General features: G+C 47.2%; 2 protein-coding genes across 2 annotated transcripts; one reads left to right on the plus strand and one right to left on the minus strand.

The window, feature by feature from the left end:
- Nucleotides 1-940: 940 nt before the first annotated feature.
- On the plus strand, nt 941-12,075 carry aco1 (aconitase 1, soluble). Its single transcript, XM_085377419.1, has 21 exons — nt 941-1,024; nt 2,074-2,188; nt 2,278-2,446; nt 2,860-2,997; nt 3,084-3,153; nt 3,224-3,407; nt 4,809-4,948; nt 5,030-5,201; nt 5,295-5,395; nt 5,587-5,703; nt 5,967-6,126; nt 6,199-6,334; nt 7,085-7,169; nt 7,320-7,476; nt 7,799-7,923; nt 8,017-8,121; nt 8,734-8,876; nt 9,018-9,165; nt 10,143-10,265; nt 10,338-10,523; nt 10,597-12,075. The coding sequence occupies exons 2-21, from the start codon at nt 2,080-2,082 to the stop codon at nt 10,711-10,713; spliced, it is 2,685 nt and encodes an 894-aa protein (XP_085233545.1). The 5' UTR covers nt 941-1,024; nt 2,074-2,079; the 3' UTR covers nt 10,714-12,075.
- Nucleotides 12,076-16,126: 4,051 nt separating this feature from the next.
- Nucleotides 16,127-20,325, minus strand: paqr9 (progestin and adipoQ receptor family member 9). The gene has a single exon (XM_085377629.1). The coding sequence runs from the start codon at nt 19,461-19,463 to the stop codon at nt 18,318-18,320; it is 1,146 nt and encodes a 381-aa protein (XP_085233755.1). The 5' UTR covers nt 19,464-20,325; the 3' UTR covers nt 16,127-18,317.
- Nucleotides 20,326-23,779: the final 3,454 nt, after the last annotated feature.

Below are 23,779 nucleotides of genomic sequence, written 5' to 3' on the forward strand. Positions count from 1 at the left end.
TGCCTGTTAGCTTAGCACAACAACAACAACGAAAAGGCGCTCTCTCACCCAGGAAACACACAGTCGCAAAGAGAGAGAGAGAGAGAGAGCGTCGCCCTGTAACCATGGCAACCGTAACGCTGCCGCCTGGAACAACAGAACGTAGCTGTCAAACAAAACCCAAACAGTCCTGACCCGCGACAACATGAAACAGGAAAGTACCGCAGTGTAATCCATTTATTTCAACAAAGTAACTGTATTCTGAATACCACCTTTTTAAACGGTAACTGTAACGGAATACAGTTACTCATATTTTGTATTTTAAATACGTAACGGCGGTACATGTATTCCGTTACTCCCCAACACTGCTAAATGGCGAGACTTCGTGATATTCTCTTAATCACCTAGTTTGTTTGTTTTTTAAGCTTCCACTGGTTTTCTATGGGACTGAAGTTTAGAGACTGGCTAGCCCACTCCATGCCCTTAATGTTCTCCTTCTTTAGTCACGGCTTTGTTGCCTTGGCAGTGTGTTTTCACTCAGTGGTATGCTGGAAGCCCACGACCCATCACCACCCCGTGTTCTGGCTGAAGGAAGGTTCACATTTTATGGTGCAAGACCCGTCTGGCCCTCAATGTGGTGAAGTCATCCTGTACCCTCAGTAGCTCCAAAGCATAACAGTCCATGCTTGACTGTGGTTCTAGGGGTCTTTCTGTCATACTCAGCATTTCTCTCCCTCTTAAAATATAAGATAAAATATATAAATGCCAAATAATTGTTTTGTATTATGCCACCGAAAATAAATAAATAAATGAATAAATAAATAATCCATTTCCCGTTCCAGTTCCTTTCCATAGTTGTCAGATATACGTGGATATGAAGCTGCAAAGCCCGGCGTGGGTTCAGCTTTTATTCTGAATAAAAACCTAACCGGAAGTGTCCCCAGTGGAGGCGGAACCTGGGCGGAACAAGCAGCAGGTTTTGTGGCGACTAGCTGGTTGTGACCTAACTGCTGTGATCTGGTGATACTTCAACACTGCATCTAAAGTAAGCAATAACCATCCGACCACATTCAGTTTCTTGGCTTATTAACGATTTTCCAGAAGAACGTCTGAACTGAAATTCTCGTTGTGTCGCTACGAAAGCTAATTTATCCAACTGTCACATTATGCTTTATACCAACTCACACTAATAAGATATCATGTCTGAATTATTAGCTAATGTTATGCTTCTTTCCTTCGTTTTAGTGTTCAATTTAAATGTTCATCTTTGAATAAAAGCCTGATACCTGTCTTCATAAATGCTGAACTTTGACCCATGAGCTATGCTAACTGAACACGTAGCATCAAATTTAGCAAGTTTTGGTAGAATTCGTAAATGGGTGCAGTTAACCGTGATCGTTAGCAGGTCAGGTTTTCTTCGCACGTTTTTACTGATAATATATCAACGTGACGGATGTGGAGACAAAGCTGTACTTTAATCAGGCTTCAAGTGTAAAACTTTCTGATTGAAACTGGGACCATTCTGGTAAAAATGGCATAACCGAGGCTACAAATGTGACCTAAAGGTCAGCGTCACGTTTTATATCGGCAGGAGTGACAGTAGTTGTTACACAGGACTAAACCATTAGAAGTAAAGCTGTCCGGATATTGATGTCTTTGTCACTGTCGTGGCAGTTTGACTTTGCACTTGACAGCAGAGGTTTAGCCTGAACTTCAGCTAACCAGCCAAGTCTGTGGTCATGTAAGGTGTGCAGGCATGCGCTGTTTTCACCTTTCACACAGATAACGCCTCTTTCTAACAGGCCCCAGAACCTGAATTTCACATAATGTGTGTTTGAGCTGCAAGTGACTGACACACAGTCAGCGTCACATTTTTGTTAAAGGAATTGAGTTACGCAATGTTCATAGAACGAGGTCAACGACCCTCCACCACTAACCCTGAATCCAAGCAGATCCACCTGCCGTTAGGGAACGAGTAACAGGCCCGAGCTCTGCCTTCCTGTCAGTCTTCATTTGGTTTGTATGTTGTTGACGTATTTGAAAGGTGCTTCTTTAGTCTGCATCATGTAAGTCAGGCTTTTGATCTTCTTTTAGGAAAAGATGTCGGCAACTGTGAAAAATCCTTTTGAGCACATAGTTGAGCCTCTGGACCCCAAACACCCAGAGCAGCAGTTTTTCAATCTATCCAAGCTTGGAGATCCCAGATATGGTAGGAGCACATCTACACTGAATGCTAACATGAAGCATCTCGTCGGTGCACACAACCGAGAAGTATTGACTTGCACGTGCGCTCCTTAGACCGTCTGCCGTTCTCCATCCGGGTCCTCCTGGAATCTGCCGTCAGGAACTGTGATGAGTTTCTAGTGAAGCGTTCGGATGTGGAAAGCATCCTGAACTGGAAGCAGACGCAGTTCCAGACTGTGGAGGTGCCGTTCAGGCCGGCGCGGGTCATCCTCCAGGACTTCACGTATGTCTTTTCCTCACAATTTGAGTGTCAGTGTCTTGTTTTAACTTTCACACATTTAATACGTTTAATGCACCTGGTGTGTCAGTGATGTCATCAGAGTAACGCTGGTCTGTAAGAAGAACGTTGTGTCACGAGGTGTTTGCAGGTGTTGTGAAATCCCTGTTTACATCATCTCAGGTGCAAAAAGAACCTTTGAGTGAAATAACCAGCTCAGGATTTAAGTGCAGTTTGCAGCAGCATCTGCTAAAAGCAGTCTGGACTTTAACAACAACAAAGTTATTCCCTGTGTAAGCAACAGGTTTCTACGGTAACATAGACTCCAAACACATGCTTTTGGGGTCTTATTAGTGATGTTTAAAAAGGTGACATCACATTCTGAGCGGTCCCTGATCAGCCTGTGCTGTGTCACGCAGCGGTGTTCCTGCTGTGGTCGACTTCGCTGCCATGCGTGATGCAGTGATGAAACTCGGTGGCGACCCAGAAAAGATTAATCCAGTTTGTCCCGCTGACCTCGTCATTGATCATTCCATCCAAGTGGACTTCAACAGGAAGTAAGATCTCTCGCCTTTCTCCCACCGTGTGTCAGCTCATAGGTGTTTCATTCACTGCTTCATTTCACTTGTTGTTCTTCACGCAGGTCTGACAGCCTTCAGAAAAATCAGGATCTGGAGTTTGACCGCAACAAAGAAAGATTTCAGTTTCTAAAGGTATGAAACTGTCGTGTGTCCATGTAAGTCTGATGGTTCGGTCCGTAAATATGATCTCTGGTCTTTGCAGTGGGGCTCCAAAGCCTTCAGAAACATGCGAATTATTCCTCCTGGTTCAGGAATCGTTCACCAGGTCAACCTGGAGTACTTGGCCCGCGTGGTGTTTAACCAGGATGGGCTCTTGTATCCGGACAGTCTGGTGGGCACCGACTCTCACACCACCATGATCGATGGTCTGGGCGTCCTGGGCTGGGGTAAGACGTTGAATATTTAGGAGCAGCTGTTTGTCTCACTCTCTTTTACAGCAGTTATGCTGCTGTAGGCTGCTGCTGGTCCCAGTATGAATGCAGCTTCTCTGTTCCATCATTAACTAGATTCTCTCATAGTTTGTTTTTGCCGTGTTTATTGTTTGATTTCTTTTGCTCTGTGCAGGATCCTCACCTCATGAAATACACACTACTAGTCAGAGGTTTTAGAATGCACACATTTTTCCATTGAAAATGATTAATGTCTCGTTGCACTCTGAAATCAAAGCACAGCACAAAGTAATTGGAGTCAGTTTTAGACCCAAACATATTCTAACCTTTGACTCGTCAGTCGCCTCCTTTGGCAGATGTAGCAGCTGAACGCAGTCGTGGCTTCTGTCTACAACAGAAATCAAATCTTCTCCCACATCTGGAGCAGAAGTTCCATAAATGTGGACCTTTGTAGCTGCTTTGCTTTCAGTTCAAACCAGCTCGATGGGCTTTCAGTCTGGAGGCTGTGCTGGACACTCGTTCTGGCGCAGCTTGGACTGATGTGTGGGTCGTTATCCTGCTGTAGGATGAAGCCCTGACGGAGCGCAGGGTGCTGCATGGTGCTGCAGAACGCTGTGGTAGCTGTTTTGGTTCAGTCAGCAACCCTGGATCCAGCAAACAGCCCCAGACCATCACACTTCCTCCTCCATGTTGATGCCACACACTGTGGAACTTTGTCCTATTCTGACGTCTGGCTTTCTTTCTGCAGCTCGTCCTGTCAAACAGTAGAAACTGAGACTTTCTTACTACGACCACTATGAAGCTGCTTGAAGCTGTTGTCCTGTGAGCCGCCGTCACACAGCTGTTAACTCTCAGAAACTTGACTCAGTCGTGTCTTTGGCTCTGCAGACCTCTGCCTGTCACAGGTTGTTTCTCAGTGCATTTGATGCTGAAGGAAACTGGACTCACTGACACCTCCACTCTGTCTGCATCTCTCTGCAGCACAGACCTGCATCTAGAAGTGTTGTGATGGTCCGTCTCTCATCACTCTGTCTGTTCAGCTGATGCTGACGAGGGTTTGTGCCACAGTGTGTCCAGCACTGCTTCATGCAGACGGGGGGCTGGAGGTCACACCTGTAGGAGCAGCAGCAGCGTCTGCACTGTTAGCCCATGTTGTTGCCTTTTTGTATCATTGTGAATGTGCATTATGTTGTTTAACCTCTGACAGTTCAACACTTTGTTAACATAATTAGTAGTAATAGTGTTGTTTTTAGTTATGCATCCACACATAAGTGCAGATTGTTTGATTTGCAGTAAGATCACTCAGAAACATTTGCATTAGCTGCTTGTAATGGTGTGAAAGTGAAAAATCAGGTGTGAGCTTGGTGTCCTAAATAAAAGTTGACCTTGCCCCTTCAGGTGTGGGTGGGATTGAAGCAGAAGCTGTTATGTTGGGTCAGCCAATCAGCATGGTGCTCCCCGAGGTGGTGGGCTACAAGGTGCACGGCGCTGCAGATAAGTTCATCACGTCCACCGACATCGTCCTGACTGTTACCAAGGTAGGAGGGCGTTTGATGCAGCTGTTCCAACAGCAGTCAGCGCTCTGACGTCACAGCTGTGCTTTCTGCATGCGCCCGCAGCACCTCCGTCAGGTGGGCGTGGTAGGAAAATTCGTGGAGTTCTTCGGCCCAGGTGTGGCTCAGCTGTCGATCGCTGACAGAGCCACCATTGCCAACATGTGTCCAGAGTACGGCGCCACGGCAGCCTTCTTCCCCGTGGACGATGTCAGCCTTCAGTATCTGGAACAAACCGGTGAGCTGGTGGCGTTTGACGTCAGCACAAAGGTTGCATTCATTCATTGCAGGCGATTCTTTTTGTTTATGCGACTCGTTTGTCTAAAATCAGGACGGGAACCAGAGAAGTTAGCATACATTACCAAGTACCTGAAGGCGGTGGCCATCTTCAGAGACTACAATGATGTTTCCCAGGATCCAGAGTTCACTCAGGTCAGCCTCTGACTTCCTTTATGTTTGTGCACATGTTTGCTGAACCCACAAAACACTCCATGTGTTCATGAGGAAGTCTATTTTCAGGGATCACAGGTCATTGTCTGTTTTGTCTTTTATAGATTTTAATGAAAATTGTGACATGATGCAAATGTAATAAGAATAAAGCTGGATGTGTCTGTCTTCCTCAGGTTGTAGAGCTGGATCTGAGCACAGTGGTTCCCTGCTGCAGTGGTCCCAAAAGACCTCAGGACAGAGTTCCCGTGTCTGACATGAAGAAAGATTTTGAAGTTTGTCTGGAAGCAAAGGTGCGTTCCTACACATTTACAGGTGGAGGCTGCTGACACTCAGCATTAGCTCTGGTCAGTATCACTGCTTGTAGCATGAGGTGATACCTGCCTCTAGCACAGGTGCACAGGTGTCTAGCTGCTGTAGGGGGGCTCATTAGTGCAGGCCGTTCACTTCAGTCTTACCAGGAGTCACTCGTGTGCTGGTACAGGCTTGTTGCTAACCGACACGTCTGTCACATAAGATGCTCTGAAATCGTTCTTTTCTATAATTCTCGCCTCAGCAAGGCTTCAAGGGCTTCCAGGTGGCTCCGCAGCGCCACAACGCTACAGCCCCCTTCCAGTTCAACGGAAAGGAGTACGCGCTGAGTCACGGCTCGGTGGTTATCGCTGCCATCACGAGCTGCACCAACACTAGCAACCCATCCGTCATGCTGGGAGCAGGTGGGTGTGCTGCGCTTCACTGTCACACAGTTTTCTGACACAGTGACTGAATGAGAGTCTCTCGTATCTCAGGACTCCTGGCAAAGAAAGCAGTCGAGTGTGGTTTGAGTGTGAAGCCGTACATAAAAACCAGCCTGTCCCCTGGCAGCGGAGTGGTGACCTACTACCTGAGAGAGAGCGGCGTCATGGACTACCTGTCTCAGCTCGGGTAAGCTGCTTGTTGTTGAAACGATCCCACGTTTGTGTTGACTGACTGTTATTTCACTCACACCTCTCACCTGCTAGAGACCTGGTAGGATCCAGTGTAACCAGTGTTTAAAAGCAGGACATCAGCACAGTGATCAGTGAACGTTTCAATGATTGTTTTTAATGTTGTTTACGTTCAGAAGACTTGAGGTGTTTTAACAACACAGAGTTAGGGTTAGAGTTATTTCTGAGCGCTCAGCATCACTGCGTTAATGTCTCGTCATAACTGCTGTTTGATTCTGAAGCGCCCCTGTGTGCTGCACGTTTGTGGCGCCCCTGTGTGTTGCACGTTTGTGGCGCCCCTGTGTGTTGCACGTTTGTGGCGCCCCTGTGTGTTGCACGTTTGTGGCGCCCCTGTGTGTTGCACGTTTGTGGCGCCCCTGTGTGTTGCACGTTTGTGGCGCCCCCGTGTGGCGCCCCTGTGTGGCGCCCCTGTGTGCTGCACGTTTGTGGCGCCCCTGTGTGTTGCACGTTTGTGGCGCCCCCGTGTGCTGCACGTTTGTGGCGCCCCTGTGTGTTGCACGTTTGTGGCGCCCCCGTGTGTTGCACGTTTGTGGCGCCCCTGTGTGCTGCACGTTTGTGGCGCCCCTGTGTGTTGCACGTTTGTGGCGCCCCTAGAACTGGTACTCCTGTGTTTACATCTGAGGAAGTGACAGAGTGACAGAGTGTGTGACGTGCAGATGTCTAATAATCCCTTTGTGTCTTCTGCCAGCTTTGAGGTTGTTGGCTATGGTTGCATGACGTGTATAGGCAACAGTGGGCCGCTCCCAGAGCCGGTGGTGGAGGCCATAACCCAGGTACTAACGGCTTACATCGGAGGCTCCTCCTCCTTCCTCCTGTGACGTTTATTCATTCCTAACACACTCTTTGTTGACTTGAAGCAGCTCCGTGTTCAGTCACCATGAGCCTTCTGTGTGTCATGTGACTGAGGTGTTTTTGTGCCTCAGGGGGATCTGATCGCTGCAGGCGTCCTTTCAGGCAACAGAAACTTTGAAGGACGAGTGCATCCCAACACCAGAGCCAACTACCTGGCTTCCCCACCGCTCGTCATCGCCTATGCACTGGCTGGCACAGTGAGAATAGACTTTGACAATGAGCCCATTGGTAAGTCACTGATTGAAACAGGTTTGAGTTGGATCTCCAAGCTTTCACTTACTAACCCAAAACATTTGAGATACTAAGCTGAAGCCTTTTAGTTATAGATGGCTGGTGGAAACAGGTCCAGGTCTAAATAAATAGGAGTGATATTTGAAAGAAAGAGACGAGACAACCTGCGCTCTGGGTTTAAACCTGCAGCTCACTTCCAGCAGCTCTAAGTGTGTTGATGAGCTTTAAGCTGAAGCGTCTGTATATGGTTTAGGTTATTATCACAATCAGCTGAAAAGACGTTTGACTGCTGTCCTCTTTCTTTCTCTATCCCCTGTAGGGATGAGCTCTGAAGGCAAAGACGTTTTCCTCAGGGACATCTGGCCCACTCGAGAGGAAATCCAGGCTGTGGAGAGAATGTTCGTCATCCCATCCATGTTCAAAGAGGTTTATGAGAAGATCGAGGTAGTGTGATCTTACGTTTGTTGGGGAGATCGTGCACTGCTGATATGTCTCGTTGACAGAAAGCCTCGTGCTGTGTTTGTGGTTTCGCTGCAGCACGTGAATGAACGCTGGAACTCGCTGGCTGCTCCCTCTGATAAACTCTACACCTGGGACCCCAAATCAACCTACATCAAGTCTCCGCCCTTCTTTGATGGTTTGGTAAGTACATGCCGTACACGAATGTTCGTCTGCAGACTTATTCAAAGGTTATGTTTTGCCTTCATTGAGAAGAAGAGTGGACTTGCCTCCATAAAGCAATTGGCCCCACTAGTGTAGGGTGTAGCTTACAGTGCCTGGAGGTGACTGTGGTGGTGAACTGTGCTCCACCACAGCTCCACAGTCTGTCACAAGGAGGCTGTCGTGTTATTGGTTGGGCCTCCCTGCAGTAGGACACGCCCGGTTCCAACACCTGACCCAGGTGACCTTAGCCAGAGAGGTGGGCCTACTCTAAAGCCCTTCCGAATGACCTCCGCCCCCTGTCTGGAGCCCATCCACCTTTCAGAGAAAGCTCATTTCCACCATTAACAATTGATTTGTGCCGTTTCTCACTAACGACGCCATCTGGTGGAAGACGGGTGCATAACATTTATGACACAGTAATGTCCCGGCTTCAGTTAAAACAAAGTGACAGCTCGTTGACTAGTCTTGCACATCATTTAGTTAAGACAGTGAGACATTTTGAGCCGTGTGGTTTGGCGAGCGTGTCCCCGCTGCACACAGGAAACCCTGTTGTCTGACCTGACGTGTCTTGACTGTGTTGTATTAACTCAGACCAGGAAGCTGCAGCCTCCTGCCTCCATCACAGATGCCTGTGTGCTTCTGAACTTGGGAGACTCGGTCACAACCGACCACATTTCACCTGCGGGGAACATCGCCAGGAACAGCCCCGCAGCACGCTACCTGACCAGCAGGGGGTGAGTCAGCGCACACGTGTTACTGAATAATAATGGTACTTAGCCCACGTCACAGACAGTTTTCATATGACTTCATCTCTTGATGAAAAACACTTGTCGGTGTGAAGCCATCAACATTTTCTGCTGCTGCTCTTTTGGCAGTTTGAACTCCCGAGACTACAACTCGTACGGCTCTCGGCGAGGTAACGACGCCGTTATGGCCAGAGGGACGTTTGCCAACATCCGTCTCTTCAATAAGTTTCTCAACAAGCAGGCGCCACAAACCATCCACCTGCCGACAGGAGAAACGGTAGGAGCTCGTTACCACTGAGCTACAGGAAGCCTCACGCTGCATCGTTGTGCAGCACTTGTTTATAAGAAGAAGGGGCACGGCTGTGTCAGCTCAGACTGAACCCACATGCTGAAATATCAGAGCCAGCACAGTCAGGGCTGCATGCTGCCCTCTGGTGGACAAACTATGCAACTTCAACTTCTCAACAGAAGTCAGACACAAGCTGTTTAAACTGTGATGTTAAATTACATTTAATTTATGCCTCGAGCACATTTTCTTTATTTAAATTACAAACCAGCTAATATTATTATAGCTATATATACATGACCGTCAGTGCATCTAAAGGAGTGTGGAGAGCAGATCATAAATGTAAGGTTTTCTGATGATCTTGAGTCAATGTTGTGATATTAATAAACTGAAGGAGAGCCTGCGGACACTCTTGTTTACGAGTTTTGAGGTTGCATAGTTTGTCCACCAGAGGGCAGCATGTACCTAACAGTACCTACCTAACCCTAACAGTAACCTGCAGCTGTTTCAGGAACACCACCAACACCCAGCTGATAATAACTGCACATAGCAAATGTTAGACACATCTATATGTTTCCCATATTTATATCAACGGTTATGCCTGAAAGAGAAAAATCAGAGCTTTGTGCCGTGACTCTTTATCTCGATAATAAGTGAGCTATGAGGAAGTGTGCGTTCTGGTTCTTGGTTGACATCAGGAACTACAAGCTGCATGTAGATTCATTAAACACTGTTACAGTAGCTCTAACGGTGCTCTTAGGTTTGTTCTTGAAAATGAAGTTGTGAAATAAAATGCAGCAGTAATCTAAAGTAGGGCAGGGTTCAGACCTCACAGGGTTAATTATCACTGTTGTGTAAAAGCATCAGTGTAGACCATGTCAGATGTGTGGCATTGCTGACCATGGTAACAGATGCAGTGCTGTTGCCGGGCGTATCTTATGATTGGAGCATCTGTGTTCTTGTTTCAGCTGGATGTGTTCGATGCTGCAGACAGGTACCAGCAGTCCAGAATCCCTTTGCTCGTTCTCGCAGGGAAGGAGTACGGCTCTGGGAGCTCCAGGGACTGGGCTGCAAAGGGCCCCTTTCTGCTGGTAAACTCAAACTACTTTGTTTGTATGCTCACATAGTTGTTTGCAGGTCTCAGGTGTTTTTTGTGTTTGCAGGGGATCAAGGCTGTCCTGGCAGAGAGCTATGAGCGGATCCACCGCAGTAACCTGGTGGGGATGGGAGTGATTCCTCTGGAGTATCTACCAGGAGACACGGCCGACAGCCTGGGTCTGACCGGCAGAGAGCGCTACACCGTGGTCATCCCTGAGCTGCTCACACCCAGGATGGTCGTAGACATCAAGGTACGGACAGACGGTACGCTGCTGCAGGCGTGTTGGGATGTGACGCTGACCTGCTCTCTCCCTGCTCCCACAGCTCGACACGGGGAAAACATTCCAAGTGCGCCTGAGATTTGACACGGATGTGGAGCTGGCATATTTCCGGCATGGAGGCATCCTCAACTACATGATCCGCAAGATGTCTGAGTCCTAACTGATGTGTCACTGTGGGCTACACAGCATAACTGTAGTGTGTGTGATTCTGGTTTTACTACTGGTGCCAGCAGCTGTGTTTGAATGGCAAAGCAGACTGGTGATGATGATGAGTATTTATTAACCGTACTAAAGATAAGATGAAGCTTGATTCAAACATGGGAAACAGCATCCGCCTCAGTCCAGGGCTCAGCCTCAGCAGCTTTACTGCTTTTATTGTGCACATGAAGGTGACCCGTTCAGTCAGGTTTGCCTGGCCCACCGTCCTGTAACCATCCTGCTTTATGAACCATCAGCTGTGTACATGTCACAGACAGACGTGGCTCTCTGCTGTTGGTCCTTAAAGCAAAGACGTCCCCCTGTGCCATAAGACCAAGTGCTTCTTCATTTTAAGACTTCTTGTTGTTGACCTCGTGGACCACAGTTAGTATCACACACATGTCAGCAGCAGCCAGACCTGCACCTAGGGCTGTTCGATGTGACCATGTATATGACGATGTAAAAACGTCTGTCGATTCCTATCACGCTATCGTTTGTTTCGTGGTGTCGCAAAATAAACTGTTTACTGCAATATTTGTTCATGGTTTTGATGTCACTGTAGTATTAATTTCTTAAGTTCTCTCTTTCTCTTATATATAATATAACCACACTACAGACGGACAAGCGCCTGTTTTTACATGTTGTTGTTAGCAACAATGACGGTAACACCATCGCGTAAACCTTTCATAATAAAGCTCAAGATCCTGTTGAGACTTTTCAAAATAAACTGAATCACGTGAAAGATGCAGAGAGTTTATGGAGGAGAAGCAAAAAAGAGCCGTCAGGTGCTAAAAATAAACCTCAGCCTGAAACTTTGAGAGAAAACTGCGTCCGTTACAACTGATGTCTAAAAATGTATCATTTCATGCATCGATTGAAACACTCGACTCCAGCTACAGGACGCCCAGCTGGAAAAACTAAACGCCAGTCGAGCTGCACGAGATTCACAGGAAATATCACATGTTTGTGATTTATATCGTTGCCAGGACGATAAATGTCTTATATCGGGATATGAGATTGTGGTCATATCGCGCAGCCCTACGTGCACCGATGACAGCATAAATATGGTGACAATGAAAACAACCTCGTTAGGTGATGTAGTCGTTCAGCAGGCAGTTTTAAATGGACAAAGCTGCTCTCAGACTCACAGCCAGTGTCTTAACTGGAAACTGAACGTTTCCTGCTGGGATTAAAACCTTCAGGCTTTGTCTGCGTGAATCCTTTCTTCACACATGTTGCTGTTGTCCTGCTTTTCATGGTTCTGAGAATCACAGTTTTTGTAGCTCTCACATGTCCGATGAAGTCTCAGAAATAAAAGCTGGTTTCTGGCTCCGCTGTCCTGTCGTCTTTATACTTTTCATCATGTTCACTTGTGTAGCTTACATTAGTGTGCACCCTTTGTTGGTTCTCAGACGGAGCCTTAAAAGAGTCACTGGACGGCCTTCAGCTGCATAAACAGGCTGCCAGCTGACTGAAGGGAAAAGTAGGTCTGAAACGGCTTCAAATATCTTTCTGACAGGAAGTGAGAGCTTTGTGGTTCGCTGGGTTCCTCTGACGTGCCTCACGATCTGCTCCTTTCTGACACTAGAGGGTGAACAGAGCTGCAGAACAGGAAGTTTACTGGCAGACGAAGCTTCCTGTTTCTCAGAAAGGCACAGGCGGCAGCGTGAAAGCAGCTCTCCATTGTTTAAAGTTCTGCTTTCACACAGCACTGATTTCTGGAACACCAACAAACAAGGCAAAGATGCACACGCTTCCTGTCTGCCAGCAGTTTTCTCCAGCACCTCCTCTGAAGCCATGGTCCCATCCCTGAGGTCTACCTGATGCAAAAGCCAGGTGACCAGAGGGCCTGAAGCACCTCAACCAAAGCAGCTCGCTCCTCTCAGTGTGCAGCAGCAGGTTTACTCCCAGTTACTCCCAGTGTGCAGAGAGAAAAAGCCCAGACACGTGGAAACAGATTTCAGCTTGTACTGGTTCAGGACCACAGGTGAGGACGGCACAAAGAGCAGCTAGCAAACTCAGCTCCCTCCTCTCCATGCTGTGCGTGTGTTGCTTCCACAGCCACCAGCAGACAGCTGCTGTGGGTTATGAGCTCACCTGGAGAAAGAAGTGGAGCTTCCCCTCTGTGGAATACCACCTACTGGATCTAGAGATCCACCAGTACGCCTGGCAGACTGACACCAGAGGCCAGTGCCTGCTTCAGGTCTCAGCAGTCCTCAGCAGTGAGCCAGCCAGGCTGACCCAGAGGCGTCTGTGAGATTGTTTAGAGCACAGAAACATTCAGGGAGCTGCTGAGACTTGCATGCATGAGACTGGGGCTGTGTGGGTGGGGACGAGCTGATCAGCCCCAGCCAGGTGGGAGAAAAGAAGTGTGGAGAGTTTAGTGACATTACTCAAGTAAAAGCTGTGCTACATTTCCACAGAGTCCTGCAGAGCAGGTCCAGACTGAACACAGCAGAGGAAGCCTTTCTGTCTCCCACACAAACAGCAAAACCACAGTTCACACACAACAGCTGCTTCCTTCTGGGTCCACTCAGCACCCTCCACTGGTCCCCACTCTCCGACATGTTTCAGAGTCCTGCACAGCGACCAGCTCCTCCCACCACCTGTCATCATCCTGGGATACTCTCTCTCTTCTGCTTCTGTTTGGTACTCAGACAGCAAAGCGTTTCCCTGCTGGGTGCTTCCCTCACTGCATGATCGAGGACAAGAAGCTTAAAACATTGCACGTCATGTAACTGACAGTGGCGATGGATGAAGCTGCAGCTGTGTTCAGACTCGTGATTATCTTACCAGACAAAATAAATCCAGCACAGTCTGATTATTTCACACTGTTTCACCGACCTGCTGCTTTTCAGGGATCGCTGTGTCAGTTTCATGTGAAAATAACAGAGAGCGCATCGTCCTGTATGAAAGCTCAATAACCAAACGTGATAGGGTCGTGTTTTCCCTTCAGCCTATCAGCGGTGAATACCACACTGCCCCTCCCCAGTTCAGACCACGAAGCTTATCTCAGCTCACAGCTGTCAGAACTGAATGAGTAGATGAAACAAACAAACCCTCTTTGTTGTGAAAGTACGGACATTTGCAAACGATGTTCCACCTGATATTTGAATAGTCTGACTTCAGCTTCTCATGTTGTTAAAGTTCCTCCCTTAAAACTGGACTTTGCACAGGTTTGAAGCCCACACACTGAGCCCATATGAAATGTTTTGCATACTTGTAGTAATTTGCATCACCAATTGAAGAAGCTCATCAATCTATATGTAAGATATCAAGCCTGAAGAGGTTGCATACATGTAAAAACTGTATGTACCCATACAGCCTTTGCCATGACACTCATCATCAGCTATCAAAACAAGCTGACTGGAGTCCACCGGCTGATAGGACATGTGTTGACAGTGCATGTTGGAGCACTAAGCCATGAAGTCCAAGGACTTCTGAGACAGGACTGTATTTAGGCACAGATCTGGGAAAGGGTATCGAAGCCATCCTCCAGAAATTGAAGCAGTTTGGAACAACCAGAACTCTTAGAAAGGAACTCAAGGTGACCACGAAGCCAATGTTCACCCTGACAAAGCTCCATCACCGCTCCTTGGAGAAAGACAGGAGCCACGCCTCAGTTAAAAGCACAGGAGTCTGATCAGAACCTGGTCTGATGCCAAACGTCATGTCAGGAAGAAATCAGGCAGTGGTCATCACCTGGCATGAAGCATGGTGGCAGCAGCGTTTGCGTGCTGCGGAAACGTTTTTCAGCAACAACCAACCGAAAGACGTGTCGGGGTGCCGAGACTTGAGCTGGACTGATCATGAAGTGGATCTGACGTTCAGAGAGCTGCTGTGGGGCTGTTTGCAAACAGGCTCTTGCTGTTCGCTCGTTCCTCTAACTCCCTCACTCGCGCTTTTTCCTTTTGCTTTGGTAAATCCTCGTAAAACAGATAAAACCATTAAAGAAGTCAGATTATAAAACAAATCTCTTTGCCTGCATCTGATGCTGTGACAGTTATTTCTCACTCTTCATTTCGGTCGCAGCAGATGGCCCCGCCCCTCCCTGAGCCTGTTTTTGCCGGAGGTTTCTTCCTGTTAGAAGGGAGTTTTTCCTTCCCACTGTCGCCAAAGTGCTGCTCATAGGGGGTCATATGATTGTTGGGTTTTTCTCTGTATGTATCATTGTAGGGTCTACCTTACAATATAAAGCACCTTGAGGCGACTGTTGTTGTGATTTGGCGCTGTGTAAATAAAGCTGAATTGAATTCATTTACATTAGCCTTTGCCTCCATCACTCTCCCCTTTGCTTTCACCACCTTCTTGACTGTTTAAAGGCTCCCTGATTTAGCAGCAGCTCTGCTTGAGGATGATCTCCACTCTGATGTTCATGTCTTTCCTGCAGCTGTGGATGTTAAAGTCAAATGAGACAAAGTGATGCAGTGGGGTAGAAGTGGAAAAGCCAGCTGTGCGTGCAGGTACGTGCACGTGGCAGAGCGTAGGGTCCTGCAGACCTACAGCACACACAGCATGCAGCAGGCTGAGAGGAGGAAGTGCTAGACTTGCAAATCAGGGCAGGACAGGGAACTTCTTTGAAAACATTTGAATTATTCAAACCTCTGAGATCCCCTGACTTAGCGAGTCTAAACACCTATAGACATGTTTGCAGCTGTGTGGGGCCAGGAACCAGGACTGTGTGCGATGGCTGAAACTGAACACGTCACACTTTCATTTGCTTTCGTCTGTCAGTTAGAAGATTAATAACAAATCCATTCGTTCAAAGGTTAAAAATGCACCTGCTAGCATCTGCATGGACACAGATAAGGGTGCAGTTAATATGTTTGATCTCACTTCTTTAATCCAAACGACGCAAAAGAAAAGCTGGGAAACACCGGAGGAGCTCAGCTGCACACGTTAACGCCACGACACAGGAAGCAGCAGCAGGACTTCCCAGTGTTTGTTACGTCAGCTTCACTGTTTGCAGTTTCAAAACGACGCTTGAAGTGAAAAACAAACTTTCTGTTCTGCACATGAACCAAACATTATTTTGTGATGTCTGCTTTGTGTTCAGTTGCTGCCCACAGCCCACATGACTGTTCTTCAGCCTGCTGTGTTCAGCTTGTCGTCGCATGCTGTTGTCACTTTGTAGAGGCTGGTCTCTGACCCACACCAGCTTACAGGAAGTGTTTGTGTTGCACTCATTACAACGAAACCAGCAGTGCTGTTTGTGCAGCTGAAGCTAAGGACAGCATTCAAGTGGCATTGATTATGAAAGCAGTAAAGAAAATAAAGACCCACAATGACAGAAGTTCTCTGTGTAATTTATTGAAAACTCAAAGATACACTATTTGATTAGGATTTGTACACTGAGTGCTAGAATTACCCTCCTGAAGTCATTCATAATTAAATGCATGTGTAAATAATCTATTAGAGTTTTCTTCACCCTGAGTACTTCACTAGGTAAGATGAGTAGTCAGTGAGTCTAACATCCTCATACTGAACACAGCTTAACAGATTCCAGACTCAACCGGACACGATCGGTTCCAGCGATGGTTTTTCTCAGCAACACAACGATTCGAATGCTGAATTGAGGTAAACACATTGCTTCAACACAGACGAGTCTCTCAGGCCGTTCATCAGACAGCAATACTTTAACCTGAAATGAAATATCACAGCACCACAGACCCTCAAAGGAGCCACGCGAGGAGCCTGAAGAAAGTGCAGCATGATTTCAACCTCTATGTTCCCTCCGTACATATTCCAGTGTCACGTGTAATAAACAACTCTGATCCATGAGAATTAATTTCTGGTGTGCAAGTATAAGCAGGTATATGTGCAGATTTTAGTACATGATCACAACGTCACCACGTGAGATTAACAAACAGGTCAAAGAGAAAAAAAACCACCGATGGTCACTGTCCGTTTGAAGAGCGCAAACCCGGCGGGGTGGAGGACCGGACCACACCGATGTCTCGCTTCTTTTTGTGGAAGACATGAAACTAAATGATCAGAAGAATATTTCTGTTTAACTAAAATCATCATCATCATTATTACACACTTACGTTTGTGTTCAGCAGTACAGATTTGGGGACATTAGTCACTGTATGGTAAAATCTGGCTCTTATGCAGCTTTTCTAATCTGCTCAAGCACTTTATACAGCAGGTCTCTTTCACCCGTAGATTCATACGAGCATCTTTTCTACATCTTTCACACTCAAACACATCTGCAGCGACTGGTGCTTCCAGTGTCTCTCCCAGTATACTTTGACATCCAGCAATGAAGCCACCAAGCTGACCTGCTCCACCTCCATGTTCGAGTTCTCAGCATATGAGAGGTTATATGTCCACTTCATCCACTACTAATGCTTCTCTGGACAACCCACATCTAAATAACACGATGTACATGGATGGTGTCTAAACCAAACCCTCCAGGGTCCAAGTCTCACGGCTGAGGAGGTGTGATCAGGCAACGCCACAAAGCTTAACTTTGCTCAATCAAGACTTGGTGGTAAAGTTAACATTTAACTCGACCGTACAGCCTCAGGCTGTTCATGTTGGACTCACTGAACGTCGCTGGTTTCAGCCTGTATTTAAAAAATGGACACACTGAGCGTATGGCTGACGATAACACACGTGGTCATATCAGCTCGTAGGAACTGAAATTGTGATGTTAGCTCAACACTTTTCAAACTATGGCTTTGACTCTGAAGGCTGCTCAGCACATGAAGGGTCTCGGACACAGAGCCCACTGCTGCAGTCACTGTGCTCACGCTAACAAAGCAAACCTTTAAAGTGGAACAGTGCTCTGCAGACTTTGCTCTCATCATAAAGATATAAAGTCTGCAGTGAGCAGCAGAGCCTAAGGGGAAAACCACACAAACAGCAGAAACAGTCACACAAACACATTTCACCTGTCAAAAACTGCGGTGTCAGAAGGACACGGTTATTTGCTTTGAAGTGTTGTGTCCTTACAGAAAGTTAAGCATGGCTTCTTAATGACGGGGCGAGTATGAGCGGCCCCTGAAAGTGCTTCACTGTAAGACTGAGAAGAGCTCTCAGCTATTTCTGTCGTCGTGTGCAACGCACACTTCCTGCTGCAAGGGTCACTTGCAAAACAGACAGGAAATGAGATTCGTGTGCGAATGTTTGTGCAAGTAAGAGGAAGAAAAGGTATGTTATCAAAGGAATCATTGGACATGAAACAATGGGCTCGGCACAGGCCGCAGCAACACACCGTTTTAGCTCGAAATAACAAACGGAGGAGGAAGAACAAAAAGAACCTAACAGCAGACAGCTCATCAGCAAATGTTCTTAATGGTCCCACTAACGTCTAAGCCGTGTTAACCAGTCGTAAAGTGGAACATTAGTTCTCCTGGGCAGCAACCATAATTGCAGAGCCCTGAGAGGTAGTTGTTGTCCCAGCGCTCAGACGTCCTGTTAGGAGGTGCTGCAGCAGCTCTGGGGAAAGAACTGGCAAAGATATGCACTCAACCACACGTGTGAGCTCTACATATAATCCTTATAATCCAAAGGGGGCGGGAACATACGGCGGGTCTAATGATGGCGGTGACTTCTCCGTGATCAGTGACATTTCAGGTGCTTCTTGGGGTGCTCCTTTTCCAGCTGTTCTCTCTGGGATCCATAGATACAGTTGGCCCGCCAGGAGAACCATACGATGATGGAGACAATGGTGGTCTGGAGGAGGAGCATCACTCCGTAGGTGGACGCAACGGTGGGTCCAGGGAGGTGGGAGAGGGAGGTGGGGGGCAGCAGCAACGCTGGGCTCAGCAAGATGGCCTTAATCTCAGCCTTGATCATGTGAAGTTCATCCAGGATGGACAAAAACGTGCAACAGTGGAACCACTGGTGGCTGTGCCCCCAGATGTCAAAGCGTCCTGGCGCAAGGCGTTCGGGGAACTTGCTAATGTTGAAGATGGCTGACACCAGCAACCAGAGGCAGTGGCGATAGAAGAAGCGGGCCATGGGGGTGGAAGCGGTGAAGGAGGAGGAGGAGGTGGAGTAAGGCGATCGGGTGAGGAGGCGGTAGAAGATTGGTGTGGAGGAGATGAGAAACGGAAGGAGAAAAACCAGCGTCCGGATGATATAGCGATGCTGCCTCCACCTCTGCCGAGTATTGCAGCAGGATAAAACACAGATGATTGCTACAACACATGCACACGGGATGTAGTAGGTCTCAAAGAACACGTTGCACTCTGGGATTGCATAGGCTGAGGGTGCAGCCTCACGGTTCAACTCCACCCGGGAGCTGCTCCCTGTCTCTGCTATTCCTGCCTGAGGGTGGATGTAGTAGTAGTATGCCAACGATGAGCCGACCGTGTACGCACTGATGGTGCCGTAATCCACGAAGAAGCAAACCTCTCGTACCACAAGAGACATTGAGTTAAGCAGGTGAGCCATGCTGCTGGCCATCAGTAAACAGGACACCCCAATAAAGTAATTCCACAGCGGATAGAAGAAAGGCTCACCGCTATCAGGCGCACCTTCCCAACCAAAAACCTCCACAAAGTAGTAGAAAAAGATGAAAACAGGAAGAAAGTGCGTCCAGAAATTGCCCGTTTCATTGGTAGGCCTGAACGCTGACAGTAAGCAGTCCCACAGGCTGTAGTTTGGGAAGCGGTAGCCCGTCAGGATAAAGTTTTCTATGACTCGAGGCGGCACGTCCGTATGCCTCAGGAGAGGCAATGGCTGACCGCAGTTCAGAAGCATAGTTAGAGTTTATTTATGCTGCCGATGGACAAAAACCTCCGCTGGGATCTTTGTTTGCATAAGTTCTTCACTTTTATTGCTTGGCTGTTGACTTTATTGCTGATCACATCGTGGTTTGCGATTCAATCCGTTGCTTCTGGGTGGATAAGGCATCTACAGACGGGCGCAGCTCTAAAAGACCATTCAGCACCCTCTGTGCACCTCCAGGCCTCGTGAGCTGCACACTAATCCAGTGAGCAGCTACTACAAAGCCCAGGAGTGAACCAAGAGCAAAGAAGAGTTATGCAATATCCAAAAAGCTTAGGCCACTGGTTAATTTTTCATTTTGGTTTCCAAGGTCAGCAGAAACATCCAGCATGCAAAGTCCATCTGCCTGTTGGTCGTTCCTTCTTTTGCATAGTGGATCACACACACACACACACACACACACACACACACACACACACACACACACACACACACACACACACACACACCTGTCTTGTGATGCTTAGTTCTGCAGCAGCGAATAAAATGGAGCTCAGTTATTACTGTGTTACAAGGTGGAACAGCGCGTCAGTGAAGGAGTCCGTACAGCTGGTGTCCTGGAGACTCCGTGGCATGTAGGCCGTGTTGTTCATCAGCACTGTCCTGTTTGCTGCAGCGAGTCTCCACGGCCCGGCTTCTATTCATTCAGCTGCCGGTGTGTTGCAGTGCGCTGCGGGCACGAAGAAATCCTTCAGGACTGACACGAGCCGGCGTTCAGTCCTTCGACGCAAGGTCACGTTTAAAAATAGCATTTTAGAGCCGAGAGCGCGCCTTCATATGTTCCACGCGTAAAGGGTCGATGAGGCAGGAGAGCGCGATGCCCGAGGAGGGCGACGGCAGCCGGCGTTTCTGCGAAACACCGAGCGGAACGGCGCTTTGACAGGCACCTGCGTCAAGTTACGCGCAGTCACAGCGAGTTTCCGGTCAGCGCTTTCAAACGGGAACACCGAGGCTGTGACGTAACACTTCTAAGAGGTCATTGTGTCCACCATTTGAACCGCCGCCGCACTGCCAAAGCGGAGTCTCTAACTACAACACAAGGCAGCACCAAATACAGGACGTGTGAGGTGAAACTGTTATTTGAGCCGAGGTTCATTATTATTCATTATAAGGAACAACTGAGCAGCTGCACTGGGTGCAGAGGGCAGCAGAGCAGAGCTGGCAGCACTATCAGTGTGGCAGGACGTGCGTCTCTGAATTCATCATTTACGTTTAACTACGACCACAAACTGCTCTGGAAAGATGCGCCCGCGTCCTTGTTACTGCTGAATCTGATCCTGAGGCAGGCTTCGTGTTTGACAACTGATCGGGAGTGTTGTGATGTAGCAGTGCGGTGTGTTGAACAGGGGTCCGAGCAGGCAGACAAACGCAGAGAGATCACTCTAATGCGGCCTGTTATTGGTCTTTATAATGGGAAGCAACATGACGTCACTGCTGTTGTGATTTGGCGTTACAAACAAAATTAAATAAAACGGAATCGAAGTGAAATCTTCCAAGAGCCTTATTTTGAAGGGGATTCACTCAGTTTCCGGTACAGTTACGACTCGTGCAGCTGATACAGAAATCTTGAGTGTGCGTGTGTCCGTGTCGTGTGGTTGAGGTTTGCTGTAGTCACACTGGGGACAGATGAGGACTGCACTGTTAGGGGCACCATGCTACACCACTGCATGTCTGACAAGACAGGGAAAAACAAAGGGAATAATCTTCAGTGCAGAGGACGAAGTCTGCTTCCTGTCCACTACCAACATAACAACTCAGTTTTTCAATATCCTAACCAGCTAGTTAGTTCTCTGACCAGCTAGTTAGACAGCTATTAATCACAAAGGCAGCCAGCAACATCCTGTGTGAGAAAAACCTCATTCCTGCAACCAGTTTGATGAATTCCTGTACACTGAATTATTTATTTAAATAATCTTTATTCATCTCGTGTCCTCCTTATTTAGACAAGTGCAAAGATAAATGCAGAGGTAGAGACTAACAAAAGTTACACAAAATACAAACAAAAACATGTACTTGAGAACAGAAAGCTAGTGTAGAGAAGTCGTTCTCAGAGTGAAGTATTGTGTTCCACAAGAACAGGAAACTTTTACCATTTAAAGATATTTGGTTCATATTTCACATTTGGTGACTATCTGACCTCAAACCTCAGCACAGTCATCTGAATACAGGACAAGTGGTCTTAATGTCAAAACGTCCTCCTGTTGTAATGAGTGAAGGGTTCAAATATGACCTTTACAGTTTGTTCAGGGAATAAACAATCATGTCGTGTAGACGAAGCCCAAACGTGACACTGATAGCAAGAAGAACATCGTGGAAATAAAGGATATAAAGATGACACAGTCAGCAACCAGCCCAGTTCCCCTTTTTACGAGTATTTATGTCTATATTTTTAAACACATCAGCATTAGATCCAGACAAAAGAAATCTAGAACATGTTGTACAAGACGGAAAGTTTATATGAAAAGATAGAGTCAGCAAAGGTGAATGTTAGGTTTGATGCATGTGTTGTAGGTAGAAAGCTAGAGTGCTTCTGTTTGCTAGGTAACCACACACATGACTGCGTGCACGACCTCGATAAGGGCAACAAGCAGCCTTGAGACGAACAGATTCTACCGACAACAATCTGGGAGAGCTGCACTCCCATCATGTAACCACACATTGTATAACCATGCTCGCACAATCACACTTTGTAAGCAGTTATAGGAATTTCTCATAGGTAATACAGCATCAAGCTTTATGAATGTTCATGTGTGTAACCAATAAAAACAGCCTGCAGGGGGAAAGCAAGCTGAAGTGGTTTGGAGATCAACTGCTTCCCCTCACGAGTGAAAACCTGAGCTCTGTGTGACCTCGTTCCTGAGTGAGCTTCTGTTCATCAGTATCAGGGGAAACTCTGACAGCAACACAAATCGATCATACAGGAATAATTGGATTCTGAATGCCTTCAAAATGACTAAAAGCCACAACTTATACAACATTGCGCACAGAGCACAGATATCTGCACCTGTTCCAAACGCTGCTCAGAACTATAGCATGCTCAGTGGGGCTGCACATCTGCCCAGAGGTTCTGTCAGCGCATATGTGAAGACGTATCCACAGGGCTTAGTCGCAGTGTCCCAACCTTAGCCGAGCCTGTGCAGCTGACGTAAGTGAACTAGATATGGAAGCTAACACATCACATACACTCCTGACTTGCTATCATATGTGGTCTGTGGGCATCATTAATGCTAGCGTGCGCTGTCAGGTTACCTGCACTGTCTGTTTCACACAGACGTGAGACGTTCTAACAACACTTTGATCTTTGAAACGTGGTAACAAATAACATGTCTGTAACTGCTAGCATGTTGTGACACAAATGTGAGAGCTCACGGCTCCTTCAGTATAAGCATGCAGGACCACATGCTGGGAGACTGAGAGAACGTCTCATACTGAGAGCTGCAGAAACACACTGAGGGTGTCAGCTGAAGCACAGGAAGGAACCGAGAGAGCAAAACACAGAACAGAGAAACGAGAAGTCATGTGAAACAAAGGTCTCACTGCAAAGCATCGAACATGAAGAGTCGGGTTTCTGACCAAACAGAGCTCGCAGTAGGAGGCCGGCGTGTGTGAGTGCAGGGTGAGCCAATCAGATGGTTCGATTTTCTAAAGAAACACAGGCTGTGCTTCACACAGCGAAGAAAAGTTCAAGGTTTGTTGATTCAATTAACGTTTGATGTCGTTCTTTTCTCTGGGAAACTACCAGATGTGTGAGTTTGACAGTGGTGCCTCCTGCTGAAAATACCGACTGTAACACATGCAGACACAACTTCACTCCCTCTTCCTGTAGCTGATGCAAAGAGACTGAGATCAGTATGCAGAACAACATTAATCTGAGAGTGTTCTGATATCTCCACAATCACAAACATCATGATTGGAGTCATTCGGAGTCCTGCCTGTTGCAGCTCTGACGCTGGTGACCGAGCAGACAAACAGTCGATTTAGTGTTGTTAAAAAAATGCACGTCATTAAAATTATGATGCGTTTTATTGCACACAGTGATTTTGATGCACTGCTCAAAAACAAAAGGAACACGTTTCTGTCAGCAGATGCAGGAACATGTGAGAGCACCTGTGTGAAAGCTGATGATGGAAACATTACAGGCGATAAGAGGAAGAATCCTCTGGCTGCTTTATTATTCATTCAGTAAAACAGGTGCTCTGCATTAAGAGCTACTCGCTGCACTTCCTGTTAATTATTGATTGTTTTTCAGATGAAGCCCAGCAGACACACATGCCCATACATGACCACAA

This window comes from Diplotaxodon limnothrissa, linkage group LG3 (assembly GCF_057381915.1).
Source record: "Diplotaxodon limnothrissa isolate DT_005_m linkage group LG3, D_limnothrissa_male_GT1.1, whole genome shotgun sequence".
NCBI classification, from domain to species: Eukaryota; Metazoa; Chordata; class Actinopteri; order Cichliformes; family Cichlidae; genus Diplotaxodon; species Diplotaxodon limnothrissa.

What these genes read in the sequence shown, in the direction of transcription:
- aco1 (XM_085377419.1), top strand. Translation starts at nt 2,080, where the DNA reads ATGTCGGCAACTGTGAAAAATCCTTTTGAGCACATAGTTGAGCCTCTG. An exon ending in GTCATCCTCCAGGACTTCAC is followed by an intron (nt 2,447 to 2,859) that starts GTATGTCTTTTC and finishes TGTGTCACGCAG; the next exon opens with CGGTGTTCCTGCTGTGGTCG. An exon ending in TGGTGGAGGCCATAACCCAG is followed by an intron (nt 7,170 to 7,319) that starts GTACTAACGGCT and finishes TTTGTGCCTCAG; the next exon opens with GGGGATCTGATCGCTGCAGG.
- paqr9 (XM_085377629.1), bottom strand. Translation starts at nt 19,463, where the DNA reads ATGCTTCTGAACTGCGGTCAGCCATTGCCTCTCCTGAGGCATACGGAC.